Source organism: Prinia subflava, chromosome 1 (assembly GCF_021018805.1).
Source record: "Prinia subflava isolate CZ2003 ecotype Zambia chromosome 1, Cam_Psub_1.2, whole genome shotgun sequence".
NCBI classification, from domain to species: domain Eukaryota; kingdom Metazoa; phylum Chordata; class Aves; order Passeriformes; family Cisticolidae; genus Prinia; species Prinia subflava.
In genome coordinates, this window is record NC_086247.1 from 122,307,426 (window position 1) to 122,331,892 (window position 24,467).

The window sequence follows — 24,467 nt, forward strand, 5'->3', positions numbered from 1 at the left end:
AAGACACTTTTGGCAGCATTAAGCTGTTTTATCAGCTTATTTAACTCAGGAAACTGCATCTTTATCTTTCAGCCCACTTTCTCCAGTAGTACAGATCCTTGTGAGACTTCTCAGTAAATTTATTCTACAATAATACGGTGCTATCTGAATGCCCTATGCTAGGTTATTCATTTTAAGCACTTGTAGAAGTGTTGTTATATAGAAAATGAAAACCATTACAAATATTAGTTGGATTTGTATACACACTTGAAAAATGACGTAAGAAGTACGTGACCAAAGTCATTCAAGCATAGACTAATTCAGCATTGCATGTCAATTTCAAACATATTAAGTACTATTGAATTACATAACTGTAATTGAATTTCATAAACAACCAGATATTCAGTATCTTTGGAGTAAAATGTGCACAGTTTGTTACCATTTTGTCGCTGAAAAAGGGCATAATGAGGTATGAAAAAACTTGGTCCTATTTACAGAAGAAGATGACAGTCACATGCCAGAGAAGTGTGAATTTTCCCTTGTGAAAGATTTGAGAAAGTTTGAAGGGTGGGAAAAAGGTAAATCAGTAGGATCTTACTGCTTTTCTGTTCTCTTCATATCTCTTTTCAATAGATTTGCTTACTTAAGTAGTATCTCATTTCACCACAATTTCCAGTTCCTCCAAGCACCCAGTTGTTTAAAGCAAGGGCTGAAATCGGTAAACTGTGTGGAATGAGAGTTCTGCAAATTCTTCTGCAAATGATACTTAGAGGATTCACCCTGCAGAAATGGCCACTTAAAGTAAAGGCCCAGGACTGTTGTGCTTGTGTTAGGTCGTGGTGACTGTATCTTTACTTTTGCCCTGTGCACTGAAATGGGATTCGAAATAAAAACTTCACCTGAAAACATAGCCAGCAATATCTTAAAAATTACACTGCACTTTAGGATATTTCTTTAAGGTCTGTGATTTCAGGTCTTGAAGTAAGATCAAGATCTTGGTTTGTTCAGCCCAGAGAAGAGGAGACTGAGGGAGACCTCACAGTGGTCCCTCATAAGGGGAAGCAGAGGGGCAGCGCTGATCTCTTTACCCTTGTGACCAGTGACAGGACTCAAGGAAATGGCATGAAGCTGAGTAAGGGGAGGTTTAGTTTGGATATCAGGAAAAGGTTCTTCACTCAGAGGGTTCTTGGGCAGTGGAACAGGGTCCCCAGGGAAGTGGTCACAGCACCAAGTCTTTCTGAGTTCAAGGGGCTTTGGGGCAATGCTCTCAGGCACACGGTGTTATTCTTGGGGTGTCCTGCTCAGGGATGATCCTGATGGGTCCCTTCTTACTCAGCATAATTTATGATTCTATGATTCAAATCATGTTTGCTTATTTAAGCAATCTTTTTAAAACATTTTGTGCCCTATTGAAGGGAATCCCTACCCCTAGGGAGCAGGGGGGGTTACAATGATGTATTACATCACATGGGATTCTTCCATTATTCCTGAGATCAAGTACACCCAGAAAATGACTGCATTTCCAAAGGGCAGGATCAGACCCCTTCTACTGGGGAATGATACTCATTTGTGCCCACCCTGGGTGATGCTGGGGGTAGGAAATGTCCTGGACAACATCAGTGCAAGGACTACACGGTAACGCTTACCAGCTGTTGTGTATTCAACAGCTGATATACAGCAGAATGGACTCAGAGCTGGAAAAGAAGGAAAAGAGCTTTCTGCTGGGAATTGTGGTGAGAGGGATTTTGGCAGTTTATGGTTTTGTTTTTGCAGTTGTTGTAGAACCTTGAGCATAGTTCTTTCTGTGTGATCCAAGGCACTCACACAGAAGAAATCAGCCATGCAGAGTAGCTGTGTAGGGGAAAGGTATTTTGCACATATGCAAAAAGAGCACGGTAAGGTCGGAAAGACAGCAGTTGTGCAAAAAACAACCCCCCGGTGAATGTTTTGTTTACTGGGGCTTTGGGAGTGGCATTTACAATGAGTTCACAGAATTTATTTATTCAGAGTCCTCTTTGTTTCCTGCTCCTTTCCTGGCCATGCCTGGGGGATGTTTCCATAGAATAGAGACCAGTGTTCCACTTAGCACCAGCCTGCTCAGCAACAGGCCATACCTCCTGGCTTGATCTGCTCCCAGGACCCATTCTCTGATCATGTAATGGGCTCTTTCTTCTCTATCCTTCCATCATCTCGTTTCAGACAACACTGTTACAGGTACATTCACTACCCCGTGATCATTTTTTTATTTTAAATATCCTGTGCATGAGAACAAATATCTACAATTACTGGGTAAAATTTAAAACTTTCTGCATTCAAGCATTAAATGGTTCCCCCTGAGCTGTGATTGGTACAAAACCCCTTGCTTTTGTCTGTTCCTATAGTAATCCTATAGCATTTTCATATAATTTTTTTACATTTTTTTTCTCCTTGATAAAAAATATGACTTCATATGTTCACAAAGTGAGTATAAAATGTGGCTTTATCTTTTGCATGCATCACAAAGGGTCAGGTATTGAAAACCCAATCTTCTGTGGCCATGTGAATCAACAGTAGTTGTTTATCTATTAAAAAATGCCTGTCTTGTTTAGCCAGAGGTGTTTTACAAATTTTGTTTTTTTTAATGCACCACTACCTTGTATGAAATATGGACCTTCAAAACTAGATGAAAGACTTTGGTTCCTATAAATAAAATAAACAAGTTCCTAAGAAAACGAGTTGTACAGTAATGTGACATGACCATTATCTGACTGAGCTGGGAAATATTGGTGGCTTTACTTGGTACATTAATTTTTTAATTTATAATGCCTATATTATGCTGGCAGACCTGAGCCTCATTTAAGCTATAGTTTGTCCTTCCTGTGGTCATTTAGAAGCAATGGAAAGGAATGGCACCTTTAATGGTGATCAGCAAGACCAAATCTACATCTGCCAGCCTCCTTCCTTTCTTACCACAGTGGCTTTGCTCTGTTTAGATTGCAAATACCTACCCTTGCGGTTATCTGTTCCTTTTGATAAACTCTGCAATGAGAGGAAATGCTCTTGCATCATTTTCTGGAGTCCTGTTTCCTATTTGAGATTTGAGAAATGGCTTGTAGCACTAGGACCCTTGGGAACTTCTTTTTCTGTGTGGAAACTAATCAGAATAATGAGTACCCTCTGTGCAAATTCAATATTACTTCTACACCTAAGGTCAAGCAGAAGTTAATGACCATTTTTTATGTACAGAAGTCAGTTATGAGACCAACATTACATTTCACACTTTTGTAATTGTAAAATAAAATGCTGGAGTAGTTTACATTAAATTGATTTAAACTACAAAGCATAAATATCATAACATCCCTGATCAGGGTTTGAGAGAAAATGGCATCTTTGTCATTTGTGCAATAGTTCATTCACTGATTTACAAGTACCTTTATTCCATCTTGTGCTTGCTGTGCTTTTTTCATACAGAGGTGCTGAACAATGCTGTAAGCAGGAGTTTGTCTTTAATAATTTTTGCATTTTCTTTGTTTCTTTAATTAGCTGATTTACTCAGCTGATTGCACAGCTGTCTGGGCAACACCCCCCCAGGGGTCTGCCAACTGTTTCAGAGATATGTAATGTACTCAGTGAAGGGAAATCTGTATCATAATTTGCATGTATATATGCAGAAATAGTGGGAAGGAATAAGAAAGCTCAAAGGCAATTTTATATTGCTAATAAAAGGGAACATGTTAAGGATGAGCTTAAAAAGCTGTCTCTTTTCAGTAATTTCTGAGAAAAGATTACTCTTTCATGGTAAATAAGGAACCAATTCTCAGTCGGGAGGTTTTGTTCTTAGGATTATTGCTCTCTTACAAGTAGCTTTTGGAGATTTCAGAGATACTCAGTGCTTCTTAGTTTTTCTTTAGTTTGGAAACATACCTTGGAAAATGCAGGAACTTGCATGAGGATGTGGTCTGGTCTAACATGGTCCCCAAATCTGAGGTTTGCAAAGCATTTACTGGCTGCTCATCTTTTCCATTGCTCAGCACTAGTGCTCTACATAGCCTAGAGGATCTGGCTTTTAGTTCCCCCAGTGGTGTCAGTATGAGCTATTCATTTTTTTCCACTCTGATAAATTAATAAGCATCAGCAAACATTATAACACTGTCAAACAGCTCAGAGCTGCCATAGTAACCAGCCTCTCTGGAGCTTGCTGTATACCCTCCACAAAGAACAGCAAGGGATATCACAAGTTCCATTGTTCAAAATAACAGTAAAGTTTTCAAAAATAATGAAATTGCCTTAGTTATGTGATTAAAAAAATAAAATGGAGGTTTGTGGGGTTTTTTAAAGCTTCATGCTAATGACTTCCATTGAAAACAAAACAAAACAAAACAAAAAATACCAACCAAAAAAATCCAGAAGAGAAACAAACATTCTTCTTAAAAATTTGGAATGGAAGAAGAGTGCTAGAAGTTGGGAGCTTCTCAGCAGCTGACAATAAATCAAATAGTGCAGGCTGCTGGCAATTCCGGAGCCTTCCCCCTGGGAATATTCTTGCAGATTCCTGAGTTCTTTTTGGTTTGACAGGGACAAAAAAATTCCCACAGCAGGCTATAAGCATCCAGCAGGGGAGAGGCAGTGGAAGTCTGTTGGCTTGTCAAATAAAAGAAATTCTTGTGTTCAGAAGTTGTCTTTAACTCTTCCAAGGTGGGAATGTGTCTCCTATCTGTAGACAGCATGTAGGTGCCTTTTACTTACTGGCTAGATAAAAGAGATTCATATATGAATTGTGATCACAGGGTACTGAAAAGACTGAAATCATACAAAGGGCAGACTAGTTTGATGTTCTAGGATGTTATCAGGTTAAAGAACAACACTAAATAATAAATCAATGTCTGCATTTGAAATGAAAGAGCATCTCTGAGTACATAAGCAACGTAGCCTTAGGGGTGACCAAGCTTTGTATGGCAAGCAGAGCTACCTCTGGAGCAGCTGTGGGGACAGTGAAGTCCTCAACCAGCCTGTGCAGTCCCAGGTGAGCCTGCAGTGTTTGTGCAGCTGCAATCCCCCAAGCCCAGCTGCAGCCTAGGACAGTGCAGAAACACGTCTGCTGAAGGTGCTTTGTGGGCTCTTGTCCCCAAAAGTCAAGCGGTCTTGGTCCCACAGACGGATTCCACAGCAAGCTCGAGGGTTGTGTGGCACAAGGGCGCTGGCAGCAGCGTGACCTTGTCCCCCGGCTGCTGTTCTCAGCCGGGTGATCAAACCCAGCCAGGTTAGTAGTAATCCTTTGCCAGTCCACAAATCCCAAATGCCTTCGGTAGCACAGAGGGGGAACAGTCAGTGCAGCAGTGATGGGGAGCCAAACCGGCGTCCTGGAATGGCCATGTGGGTGCCACCCAGAGCCAGCTGCTTACAGATGTCTTTGCCTGTTGTTCAGCAGCAAAATGGTTAACTGTGATGACAGTCCTTTCTTAAACATTTAAATAATTAGCTTCCACAGTTAACACCCTATGAAGCCAAACGGAGGAAGTTCACACCTCTCCTGGAGTTATTGTTCCAGTCTGGCTGGCTGCAGCAGCAGAATGACGCTAGTGCCTTGGTTTGTGTTGAAAGGTTATCTTTGCAGCCAGAAGGGGTAGAAAGAAGAAATTTCATTTATAGAAAAGGAAGAAAGCACAATAAAGCAAAGCCTCTGGGAAGATTACAACGCTGTGGGTTCCAGGAGTTGCTTTATGAGTGGATTTTTTTAACTGTCTTTCCCACTTTCAGTTGGACAAATGATTGTGTTACCTTGAAAAAGACTAAGCATTAAAATGAAATAATGTGCTTGTAATATTATGTGACTTTTAAAAATCTTACTCATCAAATGTGATTGATTTACCTGCAAGTTTGTGGTATAAAGAAGAGGGTGTCAGGAAGGCACTGACTGCTCTGTGGGTAACCTTGGCAGATTCTTCCACAGGGAAGAGAAGGTCTGTAGTGCTGCTGGTGTCTGTGGTCACCCTCACTGGATGCCAGCCTGTGTAGCTGAGGTGAGCCCTTTAGCATGTGTGCTGTGCTCCTTGCTGCTGGAAAGACAAATCCCTTCCAGTGCCTCGAGTCTACTCTGAACTTTGTGGCACGGCTGTAAAAGCAGGGGGGAGCATGGTTGGTTAGTTCCAATGTGAGCAGTGGTTAAATTCCCTTTCCTTTCACACCCCGTGTGATTGCTGATTTTGCTGCAGTAGCAGGTACAAAAGGATTTATTTCGGTTTCTTATTTCTTCATTTTTTTTTCTGCTGATTTAGTAATCTAAAATGGAATTACTAAAGGACAAAACTCTACCCCACAAGAGTTCTCTGTAATAACATAAGTTTACAGAGGAATCTGTTAAAATCTCAGCTCTGCTCTGTGGACACACAAGCAACTCAGATCAGACGATGGCCCTTGTGATCCTTAAGTGGCCATAAAACATCAAAATCCTGAATTCCCTAGACTAATTTGCAAATTGACATATTTGAACTGCACATTAGCAAGTTAATGCTCATTAGACATCTTTCATTCATGATGACCTTTCCTCCAAAGGAGAAATCCTGCAGGTAGAAAAAGGAATTGGTCACTCTACATTTGTTTGTATTTTTTCCTGTCTCAGATCTCAACCCTGAACCCAAATGTAACATTAAATAGATACATATAGATCAGGGTAAGCTACCTTTGCCTTTCCGTATTATAGCTGCTTTGTAAAATGTGCTGGGATATTTGTATCAGGGAGCAAATCTGGATTTATGGTGGTGGAGAAGGAAGCATTTGGCTCAGCTCCAAAGTTCACAACTTTTTTTTGTATGTACAAATTCCAGAATCAGTATTTGCCTGGGAAATACTTTCCCATCCCACCCTAAGCTTGCTTTTCCTATGGTTGAATTTGCAGTGTCAATTTTTTGTATCAAAAAATAAATGGCCAGCTAACAGTAAGTAGGAAATTATCCTTGAATTCTTATATTTTGCAACAGAACTTGTATTGCATGCACAATAACCCATGAGAGCAGTGCCTGAACCCATTCAAGGAGTGTCTATGAATTGTTATGGGGATAGGAGGCATACTGTGTCTAAAAATACTGCAATCAATTTCTCACACGTATGTGATGGCCCCTGGTAACATAAATTTCTAAATACACCAGAATATTTTAAGAAACATGTGGGTTTTGTCTGTTTTATAGACAAAACACATAGTAAGATTTTCCTATAGAAACCAAGACAATATAATTAGGGGTTGTTGCTTGTCTGTGTTGCCACTTCAGCCTTCAAGGCACTGTGTTCTTGTGATGGAAAAAAAATATGAGATGGTGTGATTCCTTGAGTGTTGGTCCCTGGGTGTAGTTAAATGGTTCAGTTGTGGCTGGTTCTTATGGGTTTGGATAAGAGGCAGGGAGGACAAAAAAATCAAGTTTGTGATGGAATTTCATGAAAAAGAGGCAAAATGCTTCCTCTTTCCCAAGAGAGCTGCAAGAACGTCAGTGTGAGGTCTGTTTGTTTTTTTCTTCCTTTAAGAAAATATTTACTGCTTCTTTTCTACATTCCTTACACAGTCTAAACAACATTGAAGCCAAGGAGAGCTGGGTCTAGATGATAAACTTATTCAGGTTTTTTTAGACTTGAGTTGTGAAATTGCTGATAAAAAAGCTTTTTCTTTCTTTGCTTTTTTAAGCCATTCACTTAGAGTACACTTAAACTGAGGTAATTTTCCTATCATCTCTAAAACTGCTCATGTTAAAATCATTCCACAGTCAAGGATAGCTGTACCCATCGGGGGTTGTGGACATGCACCCTCTTTCTCTTTCCCTTTGTGCCAGGTAAGAGATCTTGCTGCTCTCAGTTCTGGGTGTTTGCTGCTTGTCGCTGTCTCCCTGGCCAGACACCATCCACTCTCCAACCTGCCTGCCCAGCCGGGTCAGCCACAGGTGCTGCTCCCTGAATGTCTCCCTGTCCACTTTGATTGGAGATGCTCTGGGGTGTTTCCCCTGGCACTGGATAGGGAAGGGGACACTTGTAGTTGAGGTCTGTGACAAGAAGCCATTTGGCAGGCACTAACCTTTTGCCCTGGCACAGCTGTTTGTGGAGCGCCCGTCTGTGCAGGAAAAGCTGCCTGGATCAATGTAAATCACTTAAAGCTGGACCGACGGTCTTGTTACTATCAAGGTGCCACTCCTTTAAATGCCATGATTAATACCCAGAGTCTGGGGGGATGTTTTGCCCATGAGTACCTACAGCAAATTGATTTTAGAAGAAATCAGAAAATTGAACAGAGAATTGGGGAAAGGTTCTGCTAATGCAGACTTAACAATTTGAGAAATTGCTCAACAACCAATTTTTAGCATTTGTTAATGCCTTCTGGCATTGCAGCTTTCCCATCTCAGGCAGGTTGTTCTGTAGTGGGCAACAAATCAATGTCCTGAATGCCCTGTGTCTCCCACAGTGGCAGTGGGTAGAACAGGGTCATGCATGTGTGGGACTACAAGAGGATGAGGCAGGTCTTGGGGAGGAAGGCTGGGAAATGGGTTACAAAGGAAGGTACTGCACAGAGCCCCCAGCCTGGCTGGATAAAGTTGCTTTTAGAAACTCTGCCCTGCACTAGAAAAGCAGGGGTCACACATGGCTGCTCTCTGCTGAGGCAGAGATATCCCACAATATCCCAAGAGTGTTTTGGTTTTGCTTAGCTTTAAATATGCTGGGATCTAATGCCCATTATATATTCTGTCTGTTGCAGCTATAGCCTGACCCCCTGTTTTCAGTATTCACCTTGAATTTCAGAGGTTTGCTGGTAAAGTGATTCCAGCAAACCCCATGGTGAAGACTTATGTTAGAACTCTGTTTTCCTTTGATAATGGATTTAAAAAGATCCCATAATAGAATAAACTGTATTGACAGAATGAATTATTTTCCCTTTTATAATTACATCTTTATTACCTTGGTTTATTTTTGATAGTATAACTGTGGGGGAAGGAACAAAATTATATGGCATATATGGCATATGGCTTAGTAATATCAGCAATAATCATGCTGTAAGAAAAAATAAATCCATACTATTTATTTTAGAGGTCAAGAACAGTCCAGAATTACTTTTTTTTCTTTCAAGTTGCTAGATGCTGCCTAGACATTGGGCTGCTTTTTGTCTGCAGCAGATCCAGAGCATCCATGCAGACACACCAAGCTGCACCTCACGTTAGGTGTATTAGCTTGGCCAAGGTAACCTGGTCATGACTGAAGATTCAGGCTGAGGGCTGAGGATAGCATGGGTGAGGATGTCTGGGGAAGGTTGTACTGCTACCTTCCAGCCCTTTTCCTGCTCCCTTTGCTCATCAATCAAATTCTGGGCTGCCTCAACCTGCAGACATAGTTTTAAGGCAACACAGGACTGGTGATCTTTGAATGCACTGTGCTGTGGGCTGTGGCTGCCTGATGAGCAGCTCAGGTACACTGGGGCGAAGGAGAGAGGAGCTGGGCAGGAGGAAGCACACCAGCTCAGCCCTCCCACCCATCCATCAAAGCCATGAGGTGTTTTTCAGGAAGTAGATGTGACAGCTCTGCTGCTTCAAGGACACTGCTGGTGTCACAAATGCTGTGACTAAACCAGGAAATCACTCAAGACATACTCAAGATCAAGGATATTTGAGTGTGGCTCTTCTAAGTTGATGTATACGGTATAAGACAAAGTCACTTTGCGTGTGGTTTGACGGGACTCTCCCAGCCTGCCATGTGTCACGTTTCAGAATGTCTGAGGGCTCAATGTCCCACTGAAATACAGCAGGTGGCTGAGCTGACTGAAAGGATAGCTCAGGGTATAGATAGTAAAACTGCCTATAGATGAAGCTGTTTGCAATACAGATGTCTGAGGCATTCTTTTGTAAGAGATTCCTTGTTTCTTCAGCTGGATAAACTGCTACATCTGGTTTTGACCCTTCAAGGGATTACAAGTGTTAAACAAAACTTTAAAGTCTAGCAGCACTTGCTAATTTTAGATGATTTAAGTTGTATTAATTGGGTGAGATCGCTGGTTTCTTCTGTCGTGCCAGGAGCAAAGAACTTTGAATAAAACATCTCCTGCAATAATTTATTTCTGGAGATTGACATAATTTTGCTTACAAAGAATTTTCCAAGTCTGAAGTGAGGGATAAATTTGCTTATTTTGTTTAGTCTGACCTGATCTTTTGCAATAGAATGGAAGAAGAGAAAACCTTGGGTTTTTTGTTTTGTTTTGTTTTACTTACAAGTCATGATATCTTGTAACAATGTGGAGTTTCCTTAAATGTCATTGTTTTATCAGGAATAACAGCTGTTTGTCTATAACTATTTAGTACTGGATTTTACTGCCTGAGGAAACATTAAGCATACTGTGTTTAGCATTTTTCCAAACCCAATAAGGTGTACCTGATAGGATCTGTCCAAAACCACTCCAGGAGTTAACTAGAATGCTGAAGTTGAAACATTCCTTGAATGGTCATCCTATTTGATCTAAAGTAGGTCATGCAACTTTGCTGCTTTTTGTGATTTAAACCTGCCTGCTTCCAATGTATTCATCTTTCTTATTTTAGCAATTCATCAAAATGAAGAAAACAGCAGTCAAGAAATAAGAGGACTAGAAGAGCTCAAGGATACCTCTGATGCACAGGTACAAGTGTAAGATTAATGGAGTCTTGGGAATGTTTTCAGATCTACAAGTTGAAGAACTGCTTTCAATAGCTCTGGGAAATGGATTTTCCTCGATGTTCTGTGCAGGGAGCATGTAGGAGGGAGAAAGTCTGCTGGATCTTGTCTTATGTGACCATTTAGAATAAGACTGATGATTACTCTGGGAATTAATCCCATGATGTTGCAATTGGACAGCATTCTTTAGCTATCTTTCTGCTCCTTTTAGATAATACACATAGCATATACCAGATGTGAAAGTAAAATGAGATGTGTTTTAGGAGGCAAGGGCATATGACATTTTGATTGAATTTTAATCACTGTAAGTAGACATGCAATGAAATAGGGATACTTATTAGTCACTCAAGTGCAAGCAACAACCATCTTCTTTCTTTCCATAACTGCCCTGATTTACAACCAAAGCACACTTCTGGATATTGCTCAGAAGAAACTAAACTGCCTTTTAGAGTATTTTATTTGAATTTCTTACCCTTTTTAATTCTGTGAATCTTTTTTGATTAATCTGCAATTCATTCAATCATTCCATTCATGTGTTCAAGCTGTGCAAATGTAACCATATAGCTCATTGTACTGGTACTGATTATTGCTTTTAATTTAAAATTGATTCTTCCCAGTCTTGACTGGTTTTTTCTCCTTCTGTTTCTCTTGCAAATGTTACATTCTCCACCAGTTGCCACCTTTTCTCCTTCCCCTGTATGCAGCTTGCAGTTTCTGCCTCTGATTCATCTCCCTAACATCTTGCCAAACTGAAGAGTTGTGTGCAGGAAAGACAGGATTTATGCTGATGTCTGTGAGCAAGCCTTGTTGAAAGGGTACAAGCCATGTAGCCAAGAGCGCATTACAGAGATATGGAAAGGACACAGAGGGAAACACTGACCTCACTGCACAGAAAATTTGGCTTTCTGTATTTTTTGTTGGATTTCTTTGGGGGGAGGGGAAGGATTTAATGTATTCCTAGTTTTACTTAGTTGCTGTGGTTATTATAGTTTTTTTAAATGTTTATCCCCATTTATGACATAAACAATGTATGTGCAAAGCTCCTAAGTAGCCAGCTAATGAGATTATCTGGGATAATTACAAAAGCCCATAAAAATTTTTTATTGGGGTATTGATTCACCCAGATTTTAATTGACTGTATACCAGCTTCTAAAATTTGAAAGAATATGAAACACATTTAAAATTATCTAGTTATTAAATGAGCAGTTAACAAAAGCATTCATGTGCTCTGCTGGGAGGAGAGCAGGAGCATTAACAAAGCAGTGGTTGCTCCAGTTTGTTACCAGTGAAGGCCAGATACAGTTTGTTATAAAGGAGTGAATGATTTTTCCACCTTAGTGGGACTGTGCATATGACTGGAGCAAAGCAAGGGATCCTGTCTTTTGAGGCAGTGACACATGGCTTTAAGTTTTCAGGTTGATTAAAGGTGAAGTCAGTAATAATTATGTTTTTTTACCAGCTACAAAAAGAGAGAGAGGAACAGTCAAAGAAAACCAAACCACCACAAACCTTCTGTTAATAGAATTGAAGGGTGTGGTCCCTGCTCTAAACAAAGCTCTGTGGGAGAGAGGCTTCATTTACACTTGAGTTATTTGACAAAACTGTTAAAAGTGTGGAAAAAATTGACAAGGGGATTTTCAAAAGCAAACATGCTATCAACAATGTAAATTATGTAAATAAAAGATCCCATCTTGTCTTCCTAGGGATGTGTTAGTTCACTTCTGTGTCATTGCTAGGATGCTAATTTACAGCCTATGCAGAGGGAATATTTTCCAATGGATATGCTGAAACAGAAAGTATGTTGCTAACATCTTTCTTTTTCCACCCTCAGTAGTGACTAATTTGCTTTCATTTCCATTACACTTTTTAAAATTTCATTACAAAGATTACATAAACACACTTAATTATAGTAATTTTGAGCCATGAATGGTAGTAAAGCTTTATTATAATGTATATTCTTTTATCATTCATTAAGGTAAAGCTAGTTAAACTATGCAACCTTTTGATTTTCACCTTCACATATGTTAGTAATTGTATCTGTTTTGGTCTACCTGAATTAGAGGTCTAAGCACCAACAAGGGTTTTGGAGGATGTGTGCTTGCACAAAATGAAAATCAAAATTGTGCTTTGCAAGTAGGTGACTTGCCTTTACCTGCTTGTCTAACAGCTTCCAAAATATTGCCTGAAAATTAAATTTGTATTGAGAAGTGAAAATGACCAGTAATTGGAGACTGTCAACATTTTCCTAACCAGGTTTAGAAACTGTCATCAATTAATTATTTAATTGACTTGGATGTTTTCTTACAAGCATTTAGCAGAAAGATTTGTAGAGGAAAATCAGCATAAGTGAGGAAACCAAAACTAAAAGTAAAGGATTACTAGTTTTTTCTTTATTATGAAAAAACATGTTTTGCCTTTTGTGTTTTAAGTGCATTCTTTACTCCCAGAGCTAAACATATGCAATTAATTTAATAATACCTTAGCCCTCACAGAAAATTTTTATCCTTTGGAAACCAAATTAAATAAATTTTTTTCCTGTTCTCTGCAACTCTTTAAATTGAATAACTGTGACAGGAGGAGACGACATGTTAAAACGTAGTATTTTACGTGGTGGTTATTTGGAATAGGACAATGTGATTCTTCAATGAAATTGCCAGTTTGAATACAGACCGTGTTTGTGCAAGGACTAATGGGCTTGTCCTTAGAGTTGCTCCTCTGGGATGCTCATCCATGTGGAAGGCAGCAACATGCTCTGTGTGAACACAGGCGGAGGGCAAGTGGTGAAAAGAGAGTGAGACCCAGCTTTCAAAACTTTGCCTTCTCTTGGACGTTTGTCCCACTTGAACATTCTGAAGCCAATCTTGCCCCAAAGCTGAAGCCCCCCTTCCTCTTCTTAACATAAATATTTTTAACCATTGGGTTTTGCTTCACACACTGAAGATCAATAAATATTTGTTCAGCAGAGACTCATAACCATCTCTTCCACTTGTAGGTCATGGACTACCTTCTCTGGACACATGTCCTGATTCCAGCCAGGACAGGGTTAGTTTTTGCAGTAGCCAGGACCCAGAGGTTATTCTATACCACCTCACATCATTGGTGGGGGTGGAGAAGGGATTCTCTTCCAGGCTGGGATATTGTGGAGGAGGGATTGGTTGGGTACTGTCTGTTGTCGAGGGGTTTCCGTGTGAATCGTTCCCTATATATCATTATTATTGTTGCTGTTACTGTTTGTTTTCTTACTTCATTGCATTTTTCAGTAAATTGTTCTTGTCTCAACCTGTGATCTTTACCTTTTGTGCCTCCAATTCACCTCTCCAGATACCCGAAGGAGGTGGGGGAGGAGAAGCTGGAGGGAGCAAGTGGCACCTCATTTAGTCTCATTTAGTGGGAGCACTAAACTGGGGAGTGCCATTCCTAAACCAGGACAGCACAACAGGAAGGTGCAAAAAGTGCCTCCACAGCACTAAGGTCCCAGATCCAGAGAGAGTCAAAATCGTTATTGTCCTGAAGTCCTAGTAGACAATAACAGTTTGAAGTTGTCCTTAGACTACATTACACTGATTTAATACTCTGCTAGAAGCATCCTGCCCCCATGAAATAAGCAGGCTTGATTTAGTTTGTCTCCAAGCACTCAAAGTGTTGGAAGTGCAGACATTAGGCCTCCCAAGTCTTAGGTTCCCTGTGTAAATTACTGGAGAAAAAGGAGAATGTTAGGAAACAATTGATCTGACCATTTTAAAATGTCTGCTGTAGAGTAAAAAAAACCCAAAAATCTCTTCCTAAATACCCTCTTCTCTCTATTGATTAAACAAGTCTGGAGAACTAGTTCACTATATTCTTCCACATTTGATAAAATCAGTCTTACTGCTGACCTGCAAGGGATAAGAGTGTGTCAGAACTGGTTTATAAACCAATGTCTTCAATTTAGAAGATAAGGCACTACACTCATAGACTGTGTAAGGAATTTGAGATTAGGAATGCAATTCTTATTTTCTCGGTGGGATTCTGACCTTCAAACCAGTGAGGAGGCTCCTTATGTGGGGAAGCTGGGTTTCTCAGAGGGCTTGGCTCAGGACGAGCATAGGACATTCAGGGCACAGTCTGTATCTGGAATCCTTTACTTCATCAGAGCAGAAGTGTCCGATGCAGAGTTGTGGGGAGATGTCTTCATCCTGACTGGAAGAATGTAGGCATGTACAAATTTCTTTCAATGAGTTGGGTAAGGATGACTCTGGACTTGGTTGTGGAGCCTATTTTTTTCCATCAGCATTCAAGAACTTATTCATAAAGTGTATTTGTTTTCTTCTTCAGCTGAAGAAATCTTAAGCCTCACTTCTCTCTTCCTTGGAGAAATCAGCAGACTTTAGGATGATTTGGGTGGGCACTCTCACACCTTCATCTGCCATGGACAGTAATTGCTCAAGGCCAAAGGAATGGACCCTACAGGGTTAGCAAGTCAGGGCATCCCTCGTTTTGGAGCTGACTCACAAGATGTGTTGTGAATTCTGGAGTAGGTAGTGATTCATTTAAACTCAAGATGAACAGCAGAAAGAAAACAGTGAAAGGGGGGGGAAATGTTTATTTGCAGATTGTCTTTGAAGTCATATAGCCATATCATAGCTATGCCACATGATGGGCCCTCCCAAGGCATCTGCTGTTCCCGTCAGGAAACATCTGGGCTAATAAAAACTGCATGGTATCACTGCCCCAGGTCTCAGTTGTGCAGAGGCTGTATCCATAACCAAATCATGGACAGTGATATCAGCCACTGACTTTGGAAGAAGCAGGTTAGCCCATATCAGCTAATTTTGTGATGAGTCTCTACTGTGCCTGCGTGCAGGCATGACTCCATTTTTTTATATGCATCTTTCCAGCATTTTTAGAAAACGACCATTGCTGAATATTTTGACAAAACACTATGGGTATAGCTTGAACAAATGTCAGGTTTAGCCAAAAAATAGTTCTAACATGTTTCTTAAAGCAAATATCACTTCCTTCTCTAAACAAAATCAAGAGATACAAATTTGCTATTTATGGGATAAATAAATGTGGCACAACTGTCTTTAAACTCTTGAATCTTGCATATGTGAAAAATGGTTGGAGTGGGAGCAGAGAGAGTTGTAGCCTGTTATTTTTAGGAGTGCCTTGTGTTGCACTTCATTCTTTTTCCAGGGCTGTTCCTGGCTAACTTTCCCATGAGTTTTTAACCTCTTGCTCTTGTTCTCTTATGTAACAGGAAACAGGCTGACAGGAACAAATAAAACACAGCATATCTGATAGTTGCACTCAGAGGAGCGGTTGATTTAGTTAGCCCTGCCTTCTTCCCTCCAGAGTAGATGCATTTGGAGATTCAGATGTGCCTCTGTTCCTCTCCAGTTGTTTCCCGGGAAGCAGTGACTTGTTTGTGCTCAGCAAGTGGCACCGAAGTACTGCAAATATGACAAAACAGATACATTTCTTTTAAGGTTGAAGTCTGTGGCGGTGTCATGTCCTGGGACTGTGGATTTAAGTATCTGTTTGCTCTTTCTCCCACCCTTAAGGCAGGAGTTTTATGCAAGCTCCAGGGAAGAGATGACATCGGACGGATTGAGCTGGTCCAAAAGCTGGCGAGAGAGAACTGCCAGTTTTTGCAGGCGGATAGAAAAGCACTGGAGAAACCAGAACAAGTAAGACATTTCTTATTTGGGTTTTTTGTTTCTTTCGGGTAGGGGAGGGAGATATAGGTCACAAAACTGAAATAGCAAAGCTGATGGTCAGAATCCAGGGCACGCATTAGTCATGGAGCTGTAGCTGCTCTCCTCTGGCATTTACATTTCTCTAAAGTGCGTTCAGGTCAATAATTGTCAACACACTTAAATTATTATGTTGTCATTAACTGTCAGATGCTGTTATTAATATCTTATACACATAGGATATAGCAGATGATTTCAGGATGCTTTTTACCAAATTGTTGGGTTTTGTAGTGTATTTAAATAATGTATAAGGCATATGAGTGCTTCAAGTACTTACTCTAAATTATCTTAAAATTACTTCACTCTGGGTATATTTGGATGCAAGTATTGGCTGAAACTTTTCAGCACGAATTAAAAAGAAGGGATAGAGAATTCAGCAGTTTGTGGGGTTTTTTCCTTCTAAATTTTATTTTCAATCAAAAGGTACACTGAAGAAAGCAGCATTCTGTTTAATGCTTCTGGAGGCACTTATTCAGATGTTAATAACTAGATTGAAAATGCAGTGAAACTTGACTGCTCTGCTTATAGGACAATGTCTCCTAATTTTGTTCTCCTAGTAAAGATTTCTATTCTGATTGCATATTCATCTAAAGGTGCAGAGGATAATAACTGCAAGAAACAACAAAAAATCCCATCTAGTCCTTATGTTTCTTGCCATTATGTATATGTAATTTATTCCATTTTCTGCTCACTGGACAGTAGAAAAGAGACATGTGCTTTAGAAAATAAATACTTTTAAGCTCATCTGCAGGTTCCTGCTGAAATAAGGCTGTACGAAGGAAAAGAGAACGATGAAGTGTTTTTTCAGAACTTCATGCTGTTGAGCAGTATAGAGGATCTGGTCTACTTAGATGTGTAGTTGTATCAGTAGGTGTGCAGAAAGGAGGAGGGCAATTAGCCAGGCTAATTCCCCAAGATTAAACTGTTTCTCAGCTGACCTGCTAGCAATGGACATCTGGGAGAATGTCTATATATCTTTAAATTGTATCCACAAAACACAATTAAAAGTTTTAGGTGCTTAAGCAAAGAAGATTTTAATCCATGGAAGATTTTTATTGTGTTTCAGGATTTAGAAACACGATAATAGATATGTGGGCATAGACTAGAGGGGAATGTTGGGACAGATACTCAAAAATTCAGTGGATATTTTTGCTGCTACTCTGGTCATTGCAAAGGGTGCTGTAGAGTCAGCTGCAGCTCTGTAGCTGCACAGATTGCAGTACAGTTCCAAAAATGGAAAGGAAAGCGGCACTCAGCTTTTCTTCTCCTTTTGAAAAGTATGGTACTTAGCAATTGCTGCTATTTAGGAGATGAGTGACTTCAGTTTAGCAGGAGCTCAAGCAATTTGCTCATACCCATCCTGAGCAGAATAACACAACAATTACTGGTCTCAGGCAAGGATATGCCTTTAGACCTTTAGGGCATGCTTTTAGAGGTGACAGCAAAGAGCACTGTCACCTAAAAGACTTCAGAACCCCAGGTTATTCCTCATGTGCCCTTTATTTCTGGGTGGGGACTGTCTTACAGCTAGTGCTGCTTCTTCCCCCTGTTCTGCACTTTGCTGGTTGTTGTAGGGTGGGCCAGGGTGTGTCTGGTAAGCCCCCAGCTAAACTACTGACTTCTTTAGGAATAGTCACCAAGAAGGCACCCTGAACATGGGCAAGGTTTGTCGTAGCTTCTCAGTTTAGCTGACTCAGGTAACTGACTTTCACTGGAAAAAATGCACACTTTGCCATGGCAGGGCAGTGGGTTGCATGTGTTCAGGAAGCTGTGAGCTTCCATCCCTTCCTCTCCCTCCCTTCCTCCCGTGTGAGCTGAGCTGGTGCATGTGCAGGTGACAGGATTTGACTGGCTGGGCAGGGTTCATTGCTCCAGGCAGATATCCCCCCTCTTCCCCAAGGAGAAAAGCAGCAGGCTGAATTGTAGTGAGTAAATTGTACTGCTTGGATCCAGGATTTCAGACCTTCCCATATCATCCTGCTGCGACAAAAGTGATGGCAGATTCATTGGCATCAGCTTACTCTCCAGTCCCTTGGGTTCACTGTAAATGTTAAAGGAACAACATGTTCAGGGTGTGGCATCCTTATTATGTGTAACATGCCCATCTTTCTTTTTTTTTTTTTTTTTTTTTTAAAGCATAGCTTATTTTTACACTGCTTTCTTTGTAACACTAAGGGTGATGGGCATTCAGTGCAGGATTAAAATGGAGATGCTCTGTGCGTTTTCCACAGGACCCTCATTTCTCAGCAAGTATCCCTGCACTAAAGCTTTCACCAGCCTTCCCTCCTGGGGAGCTCAAACTAGGCTTTCTTGGATGATCTGCCTTCCTCAAAGGAATGGCATGCAGGCTGTAAATGAGAGGCCTGAGCACCCTGCCAGGCTGTTCTCCCTGCCCTTGGAGAGGCTGCTATCCAGGCTGGCCTCCTGGCAGCCCAGCTCCAAGCAGAAATGCTGCTGGCTTGCATTTCTCTGTGTTTCTGTCAGCCTGGGCCAGTGTCACTGTTAAAAGCTGGAGGTTTTATAACCTGCATGGAAGTTAAGCTGCACTTTCCAAGATGGCCAATGGGAAATTTTTCCTTAAGCAGAGTTCTCCAGTTTGTTCTCTTCTAGGAATATGAATAAAAACAAAAAACCCCAACTTGAACATGGGGTTATGAAAAGAACAGGGCATATGCCTTTATTAATATTCAGCTCTTTATTAAAGTGATCAGCTCATTATTAAAATCATCAGCAGGATTGCAAAGTCCGATCGGAGTTTTCCACACTACTGCAGCCATCTGAAGGAGCAGGTGCTGTCCCAGTGGATGCTGAGTCCTTGTTCCCATAGAAACAGCTGGCAGTTCCCTCTGGTCAACCATCAGAAGGCAGAGCACTGGCAGTCAGCTCTTTGCCCTCAGGGAAAAGTTTCAAGAGTTTCCCATTCTCTGCATAAGTCCACTCAGCTGGCCAGTTCCCATTCCATTCAGGCTCCTCACAGGTCATGGCCAATCTTCAAACCAGGCCAGGAGGTGCATCCACTCCCCGCTCAGCCAGGGCACTATCCCATTCTCTTCTGACGAATCCAGCTTCCTGTCCCGGGGTGCAGTATCCCCCAAAAAACCTCCCAGGATCCACGGGGGCGGCCCTGCCCTATCTGCATATCCAAATGCATATGCATTTGTCCTGGTCATAGCCGAAGTTACTCTTGCTAAATGAGGTAGTTACAAAGGACAATAGGGCTATCTAGGTGTGGGCAGCTTCTTTTCACATTTCAATTAGGTAGGGAAAAGTTGCCAGGCAACTTTCCTTCAGGGCAGCTCTCCCTGCTCAGATTGTCTGGGGTGTGGGGGGTGTTACTCTAGCCAGGAGAGGGTCAGTTGTGGGGTGGTTTTTTTTTTTTTGTTTTTTTTTTTTTTTTTTTCCCCCGTTCATAACAGTTAGAATTGTGCATATGCATAATTCCTCTCTCCATGTACTGTGTCCCCGGCATGTGATGGGAAATGGAGTTGTGACTCCTCTGGTGTTACACCCTTTGTGTTTCTAAAGCAGGTCTCTTCAGATTAGTGCAGCCTCACATGGGTTTCCAGCATTAACAGCAAATATAAATGTACTGTAGTTGAACTTTGATGATTCTTGTGCTTTCCTGTGAAGAAGAAAGGGTCCTCAGCCTAACTGAAGAATTTGGTACTGATTTTTTACCCCAGTAACTCTCTCCTGTGCAGTGAATGAAGTGTGGATTGTGACAGGGAGCTGGACTGGTTGACTAGGAGGACTGGTAAACTCTCCTGTCGTTCAAATAAATAGTCATCACCTTCATCTGAGTTTGAGGACAGAAGTTAATGATTCACTTAAAAAAGATAGATGACATGTGGACGCACAAGTTTTTTGGCAGATAAAGTACCTAAACATGTTCTTTGAGATGTGGTGTTGAAGGTTTGTGGCCCACAAGGAACAGGTGAAGCATGGATTGGTTTGGGTTGCTAGTTCAGGAGATGAAATATAATTATTTTTTCTCAGAAAAAGCAGATGGTCTGGAAGAGGGAATATATGTGACAGCTGGCTGGCTCACTGGAAGAAAGCTTGGTTTGGAAATAGTGGGTGGGAGAAGGGATTCCTTTAGTCTGGCTGTGTTCTGGAGGGTGTAGAATTGGGGTATATATATCTATATCTGTAAGATGATTTGTACAAAATCAGAAAGTCCATACTGCTTTTTTTTCTTAGTTTTCTGGTATGCTATAATTTCACATTTATGGTCTGAATGAAAAAAGAGCTTTGAACAACGTCATAACTTAAAAAGTTCTGTGCTCCATTTCTGTTATATGTGAGTTGCTTTATTGATTTTGCCACTGGAGGCTGACAGTGACCAGGTTAGATTGGTATATTGGAACTGGTGTTCCTTGGTAGCACACAGTGCCAACTTCTTCTCTGGTAAATACAGTGCTTGCAAAGTGCTCTAACCATAATGGTACTCACAGACTTGTAGAGAAAAACAAAAACTAACAGTGATTTTTTTCCTCCATTCCCACTTCCTGATGTGTAAGAATAAGGTGCTTAATGAAGGCACTGAACCTACGATATGTGTTAGGTTTCTTAAAACTTCAGCTTTGCTAATGAATAGGAAGTAAATAGAACTAAATAAGCTTTTAAATAGGCAGTTAAGATTCTTCTCTGTGCTTTTGCATTCCTATAATGTATTGATAAATAAATAAAATTAAATTATTGTCTAAAACACACAGAAATTATTTTAATATGGAATGTGGGGTAGCATAAAAAAACTATGCAAGCTTGCAGTTCTAATTTCATCATTACATGCAAATCATACTCAGCCTAGGGAAATGTGAAACTGAATATTTGTATTTTTATGTAATTTAAATATTTCATTTCCTTAAAAAAATTGCCTTGACAGAAAATAGATGAAATATCTGTATTGAAATATTCAAGTATAGAGCAAGCCTGCTTTTTGGAGAGGTTTGTTTGTTATTAGCATTAATTATAATATAGAAAACAAGCTGTGTGTGTAAAGCCATTTGAAGTCATTTATCATACCTTTTTTTTCCCTCCAACATACATTTGGGATGCATTCAAGACATATTTGCACTAAACCATAGTTTTTGAAATTCCTTTTAGTCAACTACAACTTGAATAGTGCCTTTGTAATAGATGTGAAAATGTGTTGTATGGTATTTCCAGTTATTATTTCCATGAAGTGTTGCACTTATTAAGAAAATCATGTCTGTTTATAGTATCATTGTTTAAATAAAATTGTAAAAGGGCTTTTCACCTCAGCAAGAGGAGAGACTGTTCTTTAGATTATAGTATCATTTTCATAGTCAGATCAACTGAATAAGATGTTCATAACCTGGCAGTAGTGTTCAGAGGAGGCTCTTCCAGTACTTCTCTGTGTCAGCAGAAGGGGAACATTTCCTAAATCCACTCCGTAATCCCTTTACAGATTAATCTATATATTAGTTAGAACTAAGTACTGTTTAAAAGAATACAAGTACATACAGCTTGAGTGCATTGATTCTGTGACTTAATTCAAGATGGAAGAGCTATATTATATGAGACAGGTATGTTTTCAGAAAGGACAACAGATACTGAGGAACAGTTCTGTTAATTTGCTGGGTACTGACTTTGGTAATCTGTGGTCTCATTAGGGAGACAGATGATTTGCTCATCGAAGCAGGTTAGTGGTTGAGCTGAAGCTGTTGAAAGGCTTACAACGAAGATTAACGATTTAGAGCCTTGGGTTGTGTAGATTACTCATGACCAAGGAATTTCTTTAGGAAATTCCAGCCATGACACACCAGGGGTATTTTTAGGGTGCCCAGCTGGACGCCTGCAAGGAGACAAGAATGAATGTCAGGACATGTCCTGAGCTGCAGTTTTTGTTAGCTTGACAAAGCTGTGGCATTGTGCTGATGTACTGTTGGATTGATGGTCAGGAATCAGGGTGCTAATGGAAAAATATTCTTTAAAACATTGACACCAAATGATGTCTGAATACAGTCAGTGACTGAAATCTGTGCATTACTTTTTAAAAACATTGTCACTTTTGTTGTATCTGCCCTGTTTGGGACAGATCTATTGGACAGCTTGGGGACAGGTTTGCTGCTTTTGACTCTTGGCAGCTGCTCTGCATCTCTTGCAGAGCTGTGTGTCAAGTGGTCATGACAACTATAACACAGTTTTGCAAAAACTTTCATGGCTTGAATAGCTATGAGGTGGTATAGATGTCTAAAGTCATTTAAACAGAATGGACTAGGCATGTCAGCACAGGAGTTTGCTGTTTCTCTTTATACCTCTTGGACCTGCCAGCACTAGCAGCTGTACCAGGGTAAGATGATAGTTTGCAATTTTGATTTAGTCTTCAATTACAAGCCAAGAAAAAATGGATCTATCAATGAGATTGACAGGATATAGCTCCTTGTTGAGTAAGAATAAGTAATTAAGAGTTAGGTGCATGTTTGCTGTGGAGGTAAGCAGAAGTTCAAGTCTCTGGTCTGCATCAGGGGAAACAGGGAGTGCAATCTAGTTCTGTCATGTTCTGGAGGGAATGTCCTATTCCAGATGCTTGATTTTTCATCTGCTGAAATGAATACATAGCCCCAGGTGATCACTTGTTCCTCATAAGTCAGCTTCTTTATCTTCTGAGAAGAAAAGGCTTCTGCAGGTCCTAGGCTGCCTTTTTTTTTTTTTTTTTTTTTTTCAGTATGGAATAGGCACAGGCATCTTTTTGAAATGGAAAAAGTTTGCCAGAGATAAGGATCCTCCTACTCAGATGTAGGACTGGGATCATCTGCATGCTTGTTTCAGTCTTTTGCAGCACTATAAAAATAATAATAGATTTATTTACTATGTACTTTTAAGAGGACTTACCATTCCTTTTATTGAGTCTATTTAATGTGGCCAACATTTTGGTGGAGAATATCCTCATGCCAGGAGTGCAAAAGAGCGGTGAAATTATGTGATCCTTTTCCTTATAAAAAAAGGCACTTGAGTCATGCTTGTGCTCCCATGATATATTGTTAGCATAGTATAGGAACACATTGAATAGAAACCTCACTATTTTCCTTTAAGTCAAGTTACATATTTCCACAATACTTTCTTTCCTCCAGATGCTCATCCTAGTGCTTAAAAGAGAAGAAAACCTAATTTTCTCCTCTTTGATTTATTCTGTAATATTATACTGCTTTGTATAGGAGGAAATTCCACATACACATTTTGCATTCGGGGCTTTCTTTAGAGGGGAATGGTGACTCATTCTTGTGTGGGACAATAACTTAGGTCCTGTGCTGAAAGGGGTAAAAAAGGCATATGGTATTTAGCAGACTAAAACCTGCAAGCCAAAACTTTGAATTTTTATTTTTGACTCTGTTGGTTATTTAATAAATAACCTTCTTCAAATCTCATCATTTTTCTGCACCTTTGTTTACCCAGGTATAAAATAAAGTCTTAAACATGTGAGACCTTGAAGGGTGCCATAAAACCTGCAGTCGTTAATGAATGTTGAGGAATTGCTTTGGGATCCTTGAGACGTGGTTCAAGGATCCCAAGGAAGTTGGAAGTGGGTTGAAATATTGACAGACTGGAAATTTTTTCAAATCCTGAGAATGGCTGAGGTCAGACTGAACATTTGCAGTCCATACAAATGCAGCCTCTGGCATCGCTTCAGGGGCTGTGCTGCCCCAAATGCTTGTCCCCAGCCCTGGGTTGGCCCATGTAATGCTGCTCTGTGAAGCAACACAGGGAATAATAAAGCTGAAAAATACAATGGATACACCTTCCTTGTGGGGTTATTTTCCAATCAGATTGGTTCCCCTCATGTTATGGGGGCATGGATATGGGGTGAGTATGAGATACAGTGTCAGGGACGACCTGTGCTGGAGAGAGCTACTCTGCTGCTCCTGCTGAAACACAGCCATCCTCCTTAATTCCCCAAATCCTTGTGACTTACCCAATCCAGAAACTGGACTGGGTCAAATGAAATGTCCCTGCATTTTTTTTGCTTGGCAGTATTTTCTTGGCAGTATTTTTATCTAGATCCTGTGTTTCACCAAGTGGCTTCATGAAGGCACACATGCACATGGAAGGGGGTGAGTGATGAGTGGGGGTCAACATCCAGGA

General features: G+C 40.5%; 1 protein-coding gene across 2 annotated transcripts in view; it reads left to right on the plus strand.

Moving 5' to 3' along the window:
* RAPGEF5 (Rap guanine nucleotide exchange factor 5) overlaps positions 1 to 24,467 on the plus strand; it is a 159,479-nt gene that overhangs the window by 50,271 nt on the left and 84,741 nt on the right. For both annotated transcript variants that reach the window (XM_063410746.1, XM_063410751.1), the window contains exons 8-9: positions 10,515 to 10,591; positions 16,170 to 16,295. In XM_063410746.1, the coding sequence (XP_063266816.1) occupies positions 10,515 to 10,591; positions 16,170 to 16,295 (203 nt within the window). The remainder of the gene's footprint in view (positions 1 to 10,514; positions 10,592 to 16,169; positions 16,296 to 24,467) is intronic.